The 16,766-nt window shown below is 48.5% G+C and overlaps 1 protein-coding gene across 1 annotated transcript in view; it reads left to right on the plus strand.

Moving 5' to 3' along the window:
• Positions 1 to 16,766, plus strand: part of diaph2 (diaphanous-related formin 2) — a 503,895-nt gene that overhangs the window by 459,968 nt on the left and 27,161 nt on the right. The window contains exon 17 of the mRNA XM_070883985.1: positions 1,101 to 1,436. Within this exon, the coding sequence (XP_070740086.1) occupies positions 1,101 to 1,436 (336 nt within the window). The remainder of the gene's footprint in view (positions 1 to 1,100; positions 1,437 to 16,766) is intronic.

Here is a 16,766-nt window from a genome sequence, read left to right on the forward strand (position 1 = left end):
GCCGTCGCCCTCTTGCACCAGCTTGCGCTGCTCCCTGAAGTGGTATGCTGTCCAGGGGCCACTCGCCTTTTATGGCCACGACCTGCCACCCCTGGACAGCGTGGTGGCCCCGACCAAGGAAAGCACCCACCAAGGCACTGAGTTCTGCCCGGGCACTGAGCCCTAGCTGTGGTTCCAGGTCAGTGATTGCAGCGTGGGCAGAAGCGGCGAGTGATCATGGAACGACATGATCGGGGCCCAGGAGAGGTGTGATGGCCTTGGGGCAGCACGGCGCCAGCCCACGCTGCCATATGTGTACGCACTAGGTCCGCGCAGCAGAGCTGGTCTCCAGTCGTCTTGGTTAACCCTTGCCACTGGACCAAGACCTAGCTCTGTCAAGCCCGTGTGGTGGCTGGTACGCAATGGCCACCACACGTTAAAGTCCACGCACAGGCATCTTCCACCCTTCAACATATAGTTCGGGACCTGTAATACCAGGTCCTTCATTGAAACACCTGTGAACTCATCCCTTTTTGGTGTGGAAGCAAGTCATCCTCGATACGAGGGACCGCCTAAGAAGAAGCGACTCACCGAATAGGCTTGTTGAGCCATTAGCAAAGCACTATAAACTTATTTTAATTCAGGGCTGAAGTAAGAGGAGGGGGGACTTGGCGATCAGTACTTTCATGTAAGTGCACAGTACTGTAACAGTCCAAAGTGAGCTCAGCAGGTGGCTTGTTCCTATTGAACAAGCAAGCTGTATTTAAAGCTAAAATGAATAAATAGGATAAATAGTTGTATTAGAAACATTGAATTAATGGATAATGTTTTAATTGGTATATTCCTTTAAGATTCCATTAAAAACAGACACAAAATAGTCAATAACGTTTATCATCATCCACCTGTGACTGACTGTCACACTGCTGGTGGATATGCAATGTTTAAAATATATTAAATTCAATATTTTTGCATGAAGTTTGAGTAATTAAGTAGATAATTGGCCCTGGTATATCTGTTCACCCTATATTTGTTTCTCATTAGTGTTTTAGTTGCATATCTTATTTTCATGAGCTTTTGTGTGTTTTTATGATGGTAAATGTGTTTTATAATTATTTTTACAGAGGAAAGCAGCACCTGTGGCTTCTAGTATACACCCTCCCCCACCACCTGCTCTCCCAGGTGGAATTCCAGCCCCACCTCCCCTCCCTGGAGGCATTGCTCCTCCCCCTCCTCCCCCTCCACCACCTCCCCTTCCGGGTTGTAGACCACCACCTCCTCCACCACTTCCTGGTGGTCCAGGGAGACCGCCGCCGCCGCCTTTTGGAGGCCCACCTCCACCACCACCCATTGGGGGTGCACCCATTCATTCTGGAGCTCCTGCACCACTGCCACATGGACTCCAGCCTAAAAAACAATACAATCCAGAAACTGCAATGCGAAGAGCCAACTGGTCGAAGGTGAGCATTTGTCATTGTGTCATGGATGCTTTTGCTTTTTGATGCTAAACAAGCCACCTGAAAGGTTACTGTTTCAGGTAGCATTTCTTCCATAAAACAACTGTGCTCAAAATTGCACTGTACAAAGCCCAAAGCAGACCAGATATGTAATTTAAATGCTCTGAGTAAGGGAAGAAATGGTTCTAAATAATGAAAAACTCACACTTCAAGTATGTTTGAATTGCTCTTCTCTCTCCCTCCTGTCACCCAGCCATCTTGCCTTCCATTTCTCCCTTATCACACTTTATCCACGCTAATCTGACCTGAACCCATCACTACTCCTCTGCCTTTCTATTCTAATGTCACTATTGCGGGCTTGTAGCCCCTCGCATAATATTTTCACAACCGGCCCTGTACCTCCACCTTTGATGTCCTTGTAGCTAGCAAAATCTTTACTGTCTTGCCTCCTCCAAGTGCTCACGTATAACAGCAAGTATGAGGAGCTCACAGATTCCTGTATCTGCAAAGTCGAGGCTATCCATTCGGCTACATTGTATCTTATCCTTTCCCTTTATCCACCAAGTGAAATTTTCCCTCGGCCCTAATCTCTGGTTTCTATCCAGGTTTATTCAAGGGTTTCAGCTCCTACTCCCTCAACCCCATTCCCACTAAACTCATAACCACCCAACTTCCTTTCTTGGCCCTCATGTCAGCTAACATTGCAAGTCCATCTCCCTTTCAAAACCGCCATCTGCATCCCTATCCTCAAAAAACCCACACTTGATCTGTATGTTGTTAACTACCGCCCCAACTCTAACCTCAAGTCCTTGAATACGCTTGCCTGAACCACGTTCCTCTCTTCTGCAGGTCGCTGTTTGAATTTCTCCAATCGGGTTTCTGCCCTATCGCAACATCAAAATGGCCTCAACCAAAGTCACTAATAATCTTTGAGACTGTGACCATGGTGCATTATCCCCCCACAATCTCTCTATGGCCTTTGATTAGGTTAAGAATAAATTTCCACATGTATGTTGATAACACCTAAATCTACCTCTCTGCCAGCTCTCTTGAGCTCACCAACTACCTATGTGCTGTCAGACTGAGCAATGCATGCTCACCTGTCATTCCTATACTTGTTGACCTGCATTGGTTCCTCGTCCCCAGCACTTCTAATTTACAATTCTGAATCTTTTGTTTAACTAATTCCATGTTTCACTTCTCCCTATTCTGTATAAGTCCCCCCCTCCCCCCCCCCCCCCCCCACCCTTTAGCTCGCAATTGGCGTCTGTACTTTCAGATGTCTCGGCACCCACTTTGGAATTCCTTAACTAAACACTTCTGTCCCGCCTCCTTTAAGCATCTTTTTATAAAATCCATCTCTTTGACCAAGCTTTTACTCCTACCTCTCAATTTCTCCTCCTCTTTGTTCAATAAGAACACTGAGTTTCGATATCCTGACGAATTATATGTTAAGAAATATGAATACTTTGGATAAGAGCAGGGGAGTCGGATTAATTGGATAGCTTTACCGAAGCGCTGGCACAGGCACGATGGGCCGAATGGCCTCTTGTGCTGTATCATTCTATGATTCACTGAAATCAGATAGATCCTTAATCTCTTTGCTTAAAACTTCATTAAGGAGCCATCTGGAGTTTATACCACACAGTTTAGGCCTAGGAGTGAATAATGCCCGAGTCAGCTTGTGTCACCATTTTACGTCGCCCAGTTCAGATTGAATTTGCGTTCACCTTACCTAACCTCAGTTGCGATACCCACAAGCTACTGCGAAATCACGAACGACAAAGTCAGATAACAAGTCATGCATTAACAGCCTTTTATTGACTGCGATCACAATATAAAGTTAAATATTTAATATATGAGCAGTTAATAGATATAAGTAGATACAGTCAAGGTCATCTAGCAGTTTGAATAACATAATTAATGGAGTTACTTAACAAAATGAGTAACAGCACATCAGTGTATCATTGTAATTCAGCATTCATGGGATGCTGTATATTAAATTAGAACTGTATCTGAGATTACTAGAAATTGGTGAGGTTAAAGTGGGTTTATATCCCTAAATAGCAGAGAAGTTAGCAACATTAGATAGCCAGTCTATTGGATAGAATAATGTCGAGATGCTGGTGATTAGCCATATTTCCAGAACTTCTATGGCCTCGTCTTTAAGCGTTGTGGTTGAGTGCATCTCTTTCCTTCTCTGGAAAACAGGAGTTTGCTTCTTGAGTGTTGAGTTCCTGATTGTCTTTGGTGGCGGGGTTATCTGTTCCATTTGAATCTTTAGTTCCGGCTGAGCTCACTTGTGTGCGAACGTTGATATCTGTGAACTCGCCTATCTATCACCTTCCTTGATCTCAACACTTGTACAGTACACATTCAGAGACTGAACTCCAAGTCATAGTCAACATCTTCACTGAGGCGTACGAAAGCATGGGCCTTACACTAAACATCCGTAAGACAAAGATCCTCCACCAACCTGACCCTGCCATACAGCACTGCCGCCCCCCCCAGTCATCAAGATCCACGGCTCGACTCTGGACAACGTGGACCACTTTCCATATCTCGGGAGCCTATTATCAGCAACGGCAGACATCGACGACAAGGTTCAACACTGCCTCCAGTGTGCCAGCACAACCTTCAGCTGCTTGAGGAAAAGAGTGTTCGAAGATCAGGCCCTCAAATCTGCCAGCAAGCTCATGGTCAACAGGGCTGCGGTGATACCCACCCTCCTGTATAGCTCAAGAGACGTGGACCATATACAGTAGACACCTCAAATCGCTGGAGAAATACCATCAACGATGTCTCCGCAAGATCCTGCAAATCCCCTGGAAGGACAGACGCGCCAACATCCCCAGCATCGAAGCACTGACCAGACTCGACCAGCTCCGTTGGGCGGGCTACATTGTTCACATGCCTGACACAAGACTCCCAAAGCAAGCGCTCCACTCGGAACTCCTACACGGTAAGTGAGCCCAAGGTGGACAGAGGAATCGCTTCAAGGACACCCTCAAAGCCTCCTTGATAAAATGCAATATCTCCACCGACACCTGGGAGTCCCTGGCTAAAGATTGCCCTTGGTGGAGGAGGTGCATCCAGGAGGACGCTGAGCTCCTCGAGTCTCGTCGCCGAGAGCATGCAGAAAACAGGCGCAGGCAGCGGATGGTGCATGCGACAAACCAGTCCCACCCACCCTTTCCTTCAACGATTGTCTTATCCCATCTGTGATCGACACTGTGGCTCCCGTATTGAACTGTTCAGTCACTGAAGAACTCACTTTTAGAGTGGAAACAAGTCTTTCTTGATTTTGAGGTTCTGCCTGTGATGATGATGATGATCTAACACTTGTATAGTTCGGTGACACACTTATCTAAGCCTGTAATCGGGTGCTGTAGACTTGCATTTTAATTTCTAGAACCTATGATTTTGTGTCCTGAAGAGCACCTTGTATTTGTAAGGTACCTTTATACACCTAGGTATAGACTACTTACAGAAGAAGCTAGAGAATCATCATCTAACTACAAAGGGAAGCTCAAAGAATATAAGAGATAAAGAAAGACTGCTGCTGTAAAACTACCTGGAGGGATCCAAAGTGCCCAATTTTTATATCTTAATTTCAAAAGAGAAACTGACCAATCTGAGTGCTGCGTGTGTTTGAAGTTTTCACCCCTTTTGCTGTCAATCATTTCAGTCAGTACGTTTTCTGAGAAATCTAAGTGAGTGAAGCATGGATTTTCTCAGACTGTCTGACTCCATTTTATAATCACTCTTACCTCACCATTTTCTACTTCTCAAGGTTCCCACACGAATGTGAGAAAATGTGACATCTTTATGAAAGTGCACTTCTCTGGGTTTGTGCCTCTTCTAAATGGCTTTCTACACAGCTAAGGAATGTCTTGTTTGTATACCCAAGCCTTTATGGTTTTTAACTTGTAAGACATTAAGGATTGATTAGCTGTGAGAACCATTTGTTAGTTTAAAAACGTCACTGTTTGATCAGCCAACTTTCACAGCCATTTCCCAGTATTCAGTTCAACTACTGACTCCATGTTGCGTTAACACTTTTAAGCTAACATTCCATTTGGAGGACATTTCAGAAAGCTTACAGGATAATTTTTCAATAGTTCCCTGTCTGTATTTTTCTGTGCAGCATCTTGGGACAATGTTTTCCTGTGTTAAAGGTGCATATAAATGCAAATTGTTGTTTTCATGTTGAATTGTTGAGCAATGCCTCGATTTCAAAATTCTCATCCTTATTTTCAAATCCCTCCATGGCCTCTCCCCTCCCTGAGATGTATGCGCTCCTCTAATTCTGCCCTCTTGAGCAGCCCTGATTAACCATTGGCGGCTGCCTTCTGTTGCTTAGGCCCAAAGCTCTGGAACTCCCGTCCTAAACCTCTCCATCTCTCTACCTCTCTTTCCTCCTTCACGATGCTCCTAAAACACACCTCTTTGACCAAGTTTTTGGTCACCTGCGCTAATTTCTACTTATGTGGCTCGGTGTCAAATTTTTATCTCCTAATATTCCTGTGAAGCGCCTTGGGACGTTTCACTACGTTAAAGGCGCTATATAAATACATGTTCTTGTTGAATTCGAATGGGAAGATTATGCCACAGTCTTTTGGGAACTTGCTGTTATTGTAGGTGGCACTTTCATTGCTCCCACATAAGCAAACTGGAAATAGCAATAAAGAATTCATATTTCTTTTGACTACAATTGTCTTGCAGTCCTATTGTTGTTAAAAGGGACTACTTCAGATAAATTCTAGGGGCACAAGTTTCGAGCTGCGCCGAGAACGACGCAGTCCCGACCTGGACGCCCGTTTTTCAAGCCACAAAGTGCGCCTAAAAAAAAAACCTCCCGATTCTCCACCCCCCTGCAGGTCCTCTGGCCCTCGGCGCAGCGCAGCAGGAGCTGTAAGGGGCGGAGCCAGGTCCCTGCACCGAAAACAGTGCCGGGACCTCTGCACGTGCGCGCTACAGTGGGCACGCAAGTACAGTAGCTCCAGGCGCCCGAAGCACGCAGCCCCTGGCCAAATTGCCTCACTGGGGCTGCGTGAATAAGGCTCCTCCCACGGCCAGCTCCTGCTTCCTCCCGACCCGACTCGACTCCCGTTTCCCGCCTCCAGACCGGACCCGACACCCGCTTCCCCCTCCCCCCCCCCCCCCCACCCACCCCCGGACCGGACCCGACACCCGCTTTCCCCCCCCCCCCCCCGACACCCGCTCCCCCTCCCTCCCCCGCCCCCGACACCCGCTCCCCCTCCCTCCCCCGCCTCCGGACCGGACCCGACACCCGCTTCTCCCCCCCCCCCCCCCCCGCCTCCGGACCCGACACCCGCTGCTCCCGCCCGCGGACCGGACCCGACACCCGCTGCTCCCGCCCGCGGAACGGACCCGACACCTGCTCCCCCTGCCCGCGGACCGGACCCGACACCCCTCGCTCCCGGACTGGATCCGACCGGACCTCCCTCCCCCTGACCCGAACCGAACTGACCTCCCTCCCACCACCCCCCCAACCCGCCCCAACGGCATCTACCTGTAAATCTGCTGCTGGGGATGGGCCCTGCCCGAAGTCTCAGGCCCGGCCCGTTCAGCCTCCATCCCCCTTCTCCTTCCGCCCCCCCCCATCTCCTTTCCTCCCCCCCCCAATCTCCTTTTCCCCCCCCCAATCTCCTTCCCCCCCCCCCCAATCTCTTCCCCCCCCCCAATCTCCTTCTCCCCCCCCCAATCTCCTTCTCCCCCCCCCCCAATCTCCTTCTCTCCCCCCCCAATCTCCTTCTCTCCCCCCCCAATCTCCTTATCTCCCCCCCCAATCTCCTTCCCCCCCCCCAATCTCCTCTTCCCCCCCCCCAATCTCCTTCCCCCCCCCTCCCCCAATCTCCTTCCCCCCCCCCCAATCTCCTTCCCCCCCCCCTCCCCCAATCTCCTTCCCCCCCCCAATCTCCTTCCCCCCCCCAATCTCCTTCCCCCCTCCCCCAATCTCCCTCCCCCCCTCCCCCAATCTCCCTTCCCCCTCCCCCAATCTCCCTTCCCCCCTCCCCCAATCTCCCTTCCCCCCTCCCCCAATCTCCCTTCCTCCCCTCCCCCAATCTCCTTCCCCCTCCCCCAATCTCCCTTCCCCCTCCCCCAATCTCCCTTCCCCCCTCCCCCAATCTCCCTTCCCCCCTCCCCCAATCTCCCTTCCCCCCTCCCCCAATCTCCCTTCCCCCTTCCCCCAATCTCCCTTCCCCCCCCTCCCCCAATCTCCCTTCCCCCCCTCCCCCAATCTCCCTTCCCCCCTCCCCCAATCTCCCTTCCCCCTCCCCAATCTCCCTTCCCCCCCTCCCCAATCTCCTTTCCCCCCCTCCCCCAATCTCCTTTCCCCCCCCTCCCCAATCTCCTTTCCCCCCCCTCCCCCAATCTCCTTCCCCCCCTCCCCCAATCTCCTTCCCCCCCTCCCCCAATCTCCTTCCCCCTCCCCCAATCTCCTTCCCCCCCCTCCCCCAATCTCCTTCCCCCCCTCCCCCAATCTCCTTCCCCCCCCTCCCCCAATCTCCTTCCCCCCTCCCCCAATCTCCTTCCCCCCTCCCCCAATCTCCTTCCCCCCTCCCCCAATCTCCTTCCCCCCCTCCCCCAATCTCCTTCCCCCCCTCCCCCAATCTCCTTCCCCCCCTCCCCCAATCTCCTTCCCCCCTCCCCCAATCTCCTTCCCCCCTCCCCCAATCTCCTTCCCCCCTCCCCCAATCTCCTTCCCCCCTCCCCCAATCTCCTTCCCCCCTCCCCCAATCTCCTTCCCCCCCTCCCCCAATCTCCTTCCCCCCTCCCCCAATCTCCTTCCCCCCTCCCCCAATCTCCTTCCCCCCTCCCCCAATCTCCTTCCCCCCTCCCCCAATCTCCTTCCCCCCTCCCCCAATCTCCTTCCCCCCTCCCCCAATCTCCTTCCCCCCTCCCCCAATCTCCTTCCCCCCTCCCCCAATCTCCTTCCCCCCTCCCCCAATCTCCCTCCCCCCTCCCCCAATCTCCCTTCCCCCCCTCCCCCAATCTCCCTCCCCCTCCCCCAATCTCCCTTCCCCCCCTCCCCCAATCTCCCTTCCCCCCCCTCCCCCAATCTCCCTTCCCTCCCTTCCCCCCCAATCTTCCTTCCCCCCAATCTCCCTTCCTCCCCCCTCCCCCAATCTCCCTTCCTCCCCCCTCCCCCAATCTCCCTTCCTCCCCCCTCCCCCAATCTCCTTTCCCCCTCCCCCAATCTCCTTCCCCCCTCCCCATCCCTCCCTCTGCACCCCCCCTCTCTCCCTCTACCCGCCTCCTCCGCTCGCTGTCAGAAACACAGACACTGACAGACAGAGAATGAGAGACACACAGAGAGATAGAGACACACTGAAGGGGACATCCCAGCACGCTGTTGGAGGGCTCCCGGTGCTGCAGTCGGTAAGTAGAAAATGTTTTATTTATTGATTTAAAAAAAAATTATTTCTTATTAATTTTTTTGGATTGATTTATTGGTTGATTTATTGATGTATTTATCACTTATTATTGATGATGGCTCTTTATTTGTAAAACTGAAGTGATTAATGTTTGTAAACTTCCCTTTAACACGGCCCCCCCCCCGGCCCCCCACCATTCCCTACGCCTGATTTGTAACCTACGCCTGATTTTCTAAAGTGTAGACAAGGTTTTTTAGAGCGTACAAAAATCTTCACTTACACCATTCTAAGTTAGTTTGGAGTAAGTTTTCACTCTCAAAACTTTGAAATCAGGCGTAAGTGGCCGGACACGCCCCCTTTGGAAAAAAAAATTCTGTTCCAAAGTGAAACTGTTCTAACTGACTAGAACTGGAGCAAACTAAATGTGGAGAATTCCGATTTCTAAGATACTCCGTTCTACACCAGTTGCTCCTAAAAATCAGGAGCAAATCATGTGAATACTTGGGGCCTAGAAACCTGCTTGGACCTTGGAAAATCACTATTGGATGAAGTGGTGAAATAGCCATGAATGCTATTTGCAATAGAGCCAACAAGTGAAATCAATGTTTAAAAAGAGTTGTGGGATACAAAAGTTTCAAATGGGGGTTAAGTGTTCATTCCGCCCAGTTAAATGGATCAACATTTTATAATATTTGGTGCTACATAGATTAAGGGAGTTTCAATCTGAATATGTTTGATTTTTGCTTCACACTTGCATTAGCTGGTAGTATTTTGAAAGTGCTTGCTATATTTTGTGTTGTTACATTGTATTGTTTTGTCTTTTGCTGACTTGCTAAATAAGTTCCAGGATTAAACAGCTCCTTCATATGGTTTCAGATGAATTTTAAAATCATACCTACTGTTGACATTTTTATGATTTTTTTTTTCTCATCCCAGCGATGACATCAGAATTTTTGTTTTTCACCACAAAATCTTAACAAAGAAAGCTTGTGCAATTGCAATGAAATGTACATTTTAAAAAATATATTTGGACATCATGCTTATAAACATAATGGGCTCGAAATTCGGTTCTCAGCAAAAAATGGTATTTTTTTCACCAAAATTACCGTTTTCACTTGGCTATCGCTATCAGGTCGCAAATTCAACCTTTAATTTGCGCAGCGGTAAAAATTGGTGTTGCACAAGGATTCATGGCACAAACCGCGATCCTCGCCAACTTTAGTCCGAGGCTGATAGCGCTGCGAATTGGGCCTTGGGAGAGCGATAAAACACCATAAAATAAATTGGAAAAAAAAAATTCACAAAACGTTTACAAGGCACTTATCTATCGAATCGCTGAAAAAGAATTCAAAAATAAAAATTTTAAGTTGACTTTTTGTAGGTCTTCATACTTACCATCACTGGCAGAGCTGCTACGACAGGTTTTCCCCTGTCGGTATTCTGAGTGCGGGTTCGGAGAGCGCCAAATTTTTGGCGCAAACATTATTTTGGGTCCTGCATGGCGATGTTCCTCTGCCCAGTGGTACGTGGAAAGCGCCGCCACAAAAAGTCACCAAATTTCCCGTCGACTGGGTTTTCGCCAAAAACGGTGAAATAGCACCAAATACCCGGTCGCAAAATCGGCAAATTTCTAAGACTCTGAGGGTGATGGACACGATCAATGCTGAGAGGTTGTTTACTCTGGCTGGAGAGTCTTGGACTAGGGGTCAGAGTCTTAGGATAAGGGGTCGGTCATTTTAGACTGAGATGAGGAATGTCTTCACTCGGTTGTGAATCTTTGGAATTCTCTACCCCAAAGGGCTGTGGATGCTGAATCTTTGAGTATATTCAAGGCTGAAAGAGAGATTTTTTGACACTCAGGGAATTAACGGATATGGATATAGGGCACAAGTTTCCGCAGGCGTTGCTCCGTTTTTTTTTTGGAGCAGCTTGATTTTTCTGGAATATCTTAAAAGTCGCAATTCTGCACATTTAATTTGCTCCAGTGTAAGTGAGTTACTTCAGATTTTTTTTAGTTTAGTCTCGTTTTGTTGAAAAGGGGGCGGTACCAGTCACCTACGCCTGTTTTGACTATTTAAGCCCGTTTGGCCAGCTAATAGTTGCTCCGAACTAACTTCGGCCAGCGTATGTGTCGCACAGAAAAATCTTACAGAGAGTTAAGAAATCAGCACAGGTAGACAGAGATGGGGGTGGGGCGGGGAGCACAGAGGACCTTGCAAAGCACTTAAACACCTTCTCAACAACATTCATGAAGCATAAAAACCATCACAAATAAATAAATAAATAATAACTAATACCTTCATACTGGGCCGGGGAAGTCAGCGGGCTAGGAGGCCACTCGGCTGGGGATAGGGGGCGGGAGAATGAACCGGCAGGCAGGAGAGAGAACTCACAGAACGCGGCAGGTGAGGCAGGAGAGAAAACTCGCAGAACGTGGCAGGCAGGAGAGGGAACTCACAGAACGTGGAAGGCAGGAGAGGGAACTCAGAACGTGGCAGGCAGGAGAGGGAACTCACAGAACGTGGCAGGCAGGAGAGGGAACTCTCAGAACGAGGCAGGAGAGGGAACTCACAGAACGCGGCAGGCAGGCAGGAGAGGGAATTCACAGAACGCAGAAGGCAGGAGAGAGAACTCGCAGAACGTGGCAGGCAGGAGAGGGAACTCACAGAATGCACCACGCACCGGCAAGCCCTTCGGCCAGGGCTAGGAGTGGCGAGCCGGCAGGATGCGCTGGGAGGGCGAGGAGCTACTGCGCATGCGCGCAGCTGCCGGCACTGTTTTTGGCGCAGGGCTGTTGCCACGCCAAGCACTAGGATGGAGCAGGGAGAATACGGAGCTACATTTTGGGTGCCGTTTTTGGAGTAGGAAAAGGGGTTGGGGAAACTTGGGCCCATCGAGTGGGAAAGTGGAGTTGAGGTTGAAGATCAGCCATGATCTTATTGAATGGCAGAACAGGCTCGAGGGGCCATATGGCCACAGAAGCAGCCAGCGGAAGTTCAAGGAGCGGCCCATAAAAGGGCGCGACTGTTGGGGAGCAGCCAGCGGGAGTTCGAGGAGCGGCCCATAAAAGGGTGTGACTGTTGGGGAACGGTGACGGGAGCAGCCAGCGGGAGTTCGAAAGCGGCCCATAAAAGAGTGCGACCGTCGGGGAGCGGCCACAGCAGCAGTCAGCGAGAGTTCGAGGAGCTAGCTGGTGCAGGAGCGTGGGCAGAAGGTAAACAAAGAAGTAAAAAGAAATTGAAGTGTGACGTCACAGCCAAGCGGGTAAGTGATTGGCTGGTGGATTGGTGAGTATTTGATCTTTTTCTTCTTTATCAGTAGTAAACCTTTGGCATTGTTGGCAAATTAAGTTGATCTAAGGGTTAAGTCATGGCATGAGAGCCCAGACCCGTGTCATGCTCCTCCTGTGTTATGTGGGAAATTAGGGACGCTTCCAGTGTCTCTGACTGCTATGTGTGCAGGAAGTGCGTCCAGCTGCAACTCCTGACAGACTGCATTGCGGCACTGGAGCTGTGCATGGATGCACTCTGGAGCATCCACGATGTTGAGGCTATCTTGAATAGCATGTTTAGTGAGTTGGTCACACCACAGGCAAAGGTTACACATCCAGATAGGGAATGGGTGACCATCAGGAAGAGCAAGGGAAGGAAGGCAGTGCATGGGTTCCCTGCGGTCACCTCCCTCCAAAACATATATATAACATTTTGGATACTATTGGGGGAGATGGCTCATCAGGGGAAGGCAGCAGCAGCCAAGTCCATGGCACCAGGGGTGGCTCTGCTGCACAGGAGGGCAGGAAAAAGAGTGGGAGGGCTATAGTGATAGAGGATTCTGTTGTAAGGCATTTCTGCGGTCGCAAACGAGACTTCAGGATGGTATGTTGCCTCCCTGGTGCAAGAGCCAAAGATGTGTCGGAGCAGCTGCAGCGCATTCTGGAGGGGGAGGGGGAACAGCCAGCTGCCGTGGTACATATAGGTTAAAAAAATGGGATGAGGTCCTACAAACTGAATTTAGGGAGCTAGGAGTTAAATTAAAAAGTAGGACCTCAAAGGTAGTAATCTTAAGGTTGCTACCAGTGCCACGTGCTAGTTAGAGTAGGAATTGCAGGATAGTTCAGATGAATATGTGGCTTCAGAAATGGTGCAAGGAGAAGGGATTCAAATTCCTGGGGCATTGGAACCAGTTCTGAGGGAGATGGGACCAGTACAAACTGGGCGGTCTGCACCTGGGCAGGACCGGAGACTATGAACCTCCTGAGTATTTGCTATTGCTGTTGGGGAGGAGTTAAACTAATATGGCAGGGGGATGGGAACCAATGCAGGGAGGCAGAAGGAAGTAAAAAGGGGGCAGAAGCAAAAGTTAGGAAGGAGAAAAGCAAGAGTGGAGGGCAGAGAAATCAAGGGCAAAAATCAAAAAGGGCCACATTACAACATAATTCTAAAAGGACAAAGAGTGTTTAAAAAAAACAAGCCTGAAGGCTCTGAATCTCAATGCAAGGAGCATTCGTAATAAGGTGGACAAATTAACTGCGCAGATAGTTGTTAACAGATATGATGTAATTGGGCTCCAGGGTAACCAAGGCTGCGAACTCAACATCCAGGGGTATTCAATATTCATGAAGGATAGACAGGAAGGAAAAGGAGGTGGGGTAGCGTTACTGGTTAAAGAGGAGGTTAACGCAATAGCACGGAAGGACATGAGCTTGGATGATGTGGAATCTATATGGGTAGGGCTGCGAAACACCAAAGGGCAGAAAATATTAGTGGGAGTTGTGTACAGACCACCAAACAGTAGTAGGGAGGTTGGGGACGCCATCAAACAGGAAATTGGGGATGCGTGTAATGAGGGTACAGCAGTTATCATGAGTGACTTTAACCTACATATTGATTGGGCTAACCAAATTGTAGCAATACTGTGGAGGAGGATTTCCTGGAGTGTATAAGCGATGGTTTTCTAGACCAATATGTCGAGGAACCAACTAGAGGGCTGGCCATCCTAGACTGGGTCTTGTGTAACGAGAGAAGATTAATTAGCAATCTGGTCGTGCATGGCCCCTTGGGGAAGAGTGACCATAATATGGTAGAATTCTTCATTAAGATGTAGAGCAACACAGTTAATTCAGAGACAAGGGTCCTGAAGTTATAGAAAGGAAACTTCGATGGTATGAGATGTGATTTGGCGAGGATAGACTAGCGAATGATACTTAAAGGGTTGACTGTGGATAGGCAACGGCAGATATTTAAAGATCGCATGGATGAATTACAACTACTGTACATCAATGTTGGTGTAAAAATAAAACAGGAAAGGTGGCTCAACCGTGGCTAACAAGGGAAATTAGGGATAGTGTTAAATCCAAGGAAGAGGCATATAAATTGGCAAGAAAAAGCACCAAACCTGAGGACTGGGAGAAATTTAGAATTCAGCAGAGGAGGACTAAGGGTTTAATTTGGACGGGAAAATAGAGTATGAGAGTAAGCTTGCAGGGAACATAAAAACTGACTGCAAAAGAAATGTGAAGAGAAAAAGATTAGTGAAGACTAATGTAGCTCCCTTGCAGTCAGAATCAGGTAATTTCATAATGAGAAACAAGGAAATGGCAGACCAATTGAACAAATACTTTGGTTCTGTCTTCATTAAGGAAGACACGAATAACCTCCCGAAAATACGAGGGGACCAAGGGTCTAGCGAGAAGGAGGAACTGAGGGAAATCCTTATTAGTCAGGAAACAGTGTTCGGGAAACTGATGGGACTGAAGGCCAATAAATCCCCAGGGCCTGATAGTCTACATCCCAGGGTACTAAAGGAAGTGGCCCTAGAAATAGTAGATGCAGTGGTGATCATTTTTCCAAAATTCCAAGGACTCTGGATCAGTACCTATGGATTGGAGGGTTGCTAACGTAACCCCACTTTTTAAAAAAGGAGGGAAAGAGAAAACAGGTTAATCGGTCCTTAATTCCCTAACATCGGTGGTGGGGAAAATGTTGGAATCAATTATTAAAGAATGTAATTGCAGCGCATTTGGAAAGCAGTGACCAGATCGGTCCAAGTCAGCATGGATTTATGAAAGGGTGCAATGAGTAGAGTGGATAAGGGAGAACCAGTGGATGTGGTGTATTTGGACTTTCAAAAGGCTTTTGACAAGGTCCCACACAAGAGATTAGTGTGCAAAATTAAGGCACGTGGTATTGGGGGTAATGTATTGGCGTGGATAGAGAACTGGTTGGCAGACAGGAAGCAAAGAGTGGGAATAAACAGGTCCTTTTCAGAATGGCAGGCAGTGACTAGTGGGGTGCCGCAAGGTCAGTGCTGGGACCCCAGCTATTTACAATATACATGAATGATTTAGATGAAGGAATTGAGTGTAATATTTCCAAGTTTGCAGATGCCACTCAGCCTTGTGAGCTGTGAGAAGGATGCTAAGAGGGCTGCAGGATGATTTGGACAGGTTAGGTTATTGGGCAAATGCATGGCAGATGCAGTATAATGTGGATAAATGTGAGGTTAATCCACTTTGGTGGCAAAAACAGGAAGGCAGATTATTATCTGGATGGTGACAGATTAGTAAAAGGGGAGGTGCGACGAGACCTGGGTGCCATGGTTCATCAGTCACTGAAGGTAGGCATGCAGATACAGCAGGCAGTAAAGAAAGCAAATGGCATGCTGGCCTTCATAGTGAGGGGATTTGAGTATAAGAGCAGGGAGGTCTTACTGCAGTTGTACAGGGCCTTGGTGAGACCACACCTTGAGTATTGTGTGCAGTTTTGATCTCCTAATCTGAGGAAGGACGTGCTTGGTAATGAGGGAGTGCAGCGAAGGTTCACCAGACTGATTCCTGGGATGGCAGGACTGACATATGAAGAAAGGCTTATACTCACTGGAATTTAGAAGAATGAGAGGCGATCTCATGTAAGCATGTAAAATTCTGACGGGATTGGACAGGTTAGATGCAGGAAGAATGTTCCCGATGTTGGGGAAGTTCAGAACCAGGGATCACAGTCTAAGGATAAGGGGTAAGCCATATAGGACCGAGATGAGGAGAATCTTTTTCACCCAGAGTGTGGTGAACCTGTGGAATTCTCTACCACAGAAAGTTGTTGAGTCCAGTTCATTGGATATATTCAAGAGGGAGTTAGGATGTGTCCCTTACGACTAAGGGATCGGGGGTATGGAGAGAAGGCGGGAATGGGGTACTGAAGTTGTATGATCAGCCATGATCATATTGAATGGCGGTGCAGGCTCGAAGGACCGAATGGTCTGCTCCTGCATCCATTTTCTATATTTCTATGGTCGACTCCTGCTCCTAGTTCTGATGGTCTTATGTGGACCTCAATTAGAATTATGAAGTCCTGACAGTGGTTACCAGGCAGTAATCTCAAGGGAATTCAGACAAATTTTGTTTTCAGAATGTAATATAAAATCATAATGTCAAAATATAATTTCAAATGAAGAAAACTCTTCAGCTAATTTGATCTCGTCCTTTTTGAATATCAACTTTACTGTGTTCCCATTCAGGCATCTAGCTGTTTCTTAAATTACTTACTGTACACTAGCCTTCCTAGCATTCCTGTTTGAGTGTTCTTCATCCTCTGCAAATAAATATTTCAGGTGTCCAACCTCAATTTCTTTCATCTTACTGCCCTGGAGTATCTGCAAATGCTGCTTTGGGTTTACTTCCTCGGTTCTGTTAAATATTTTTCTGACCTCCTACATGTTCCCATCTGAGATGTATTTTCTTAAGGCTGACAAGCCCGACCTTACAAGTCATCATTCGTTGCCCTTGTGTTTCACTCCAGGGATCAGCTTCATTGTATAGGTTGTACCTTTCCAGTCCGGGACTCTTTGGTCCGGCAACATCCCTGGTCCGGCATCATTCCCGGGGGCGGGAGGTTGTCACGATCTGCGCTGTTGATGGAGATGAGCGTAGAAATGC

Source organism: Pristiophorus japonicus, chromosome 6, assembly GCF_044704955.1.
Source record: "Pristiophorus japonicus isolate sPriJap1 chromosome 6, sPriJap1.hap1, whole genome shotgun sequence".
NCBI classification, from domain to species: Eukaryota; Metazoa; Chordata; class Chondrichthyes; family Pristiophoridae; genus Pristiophorus; species Pristiophorus japonicus.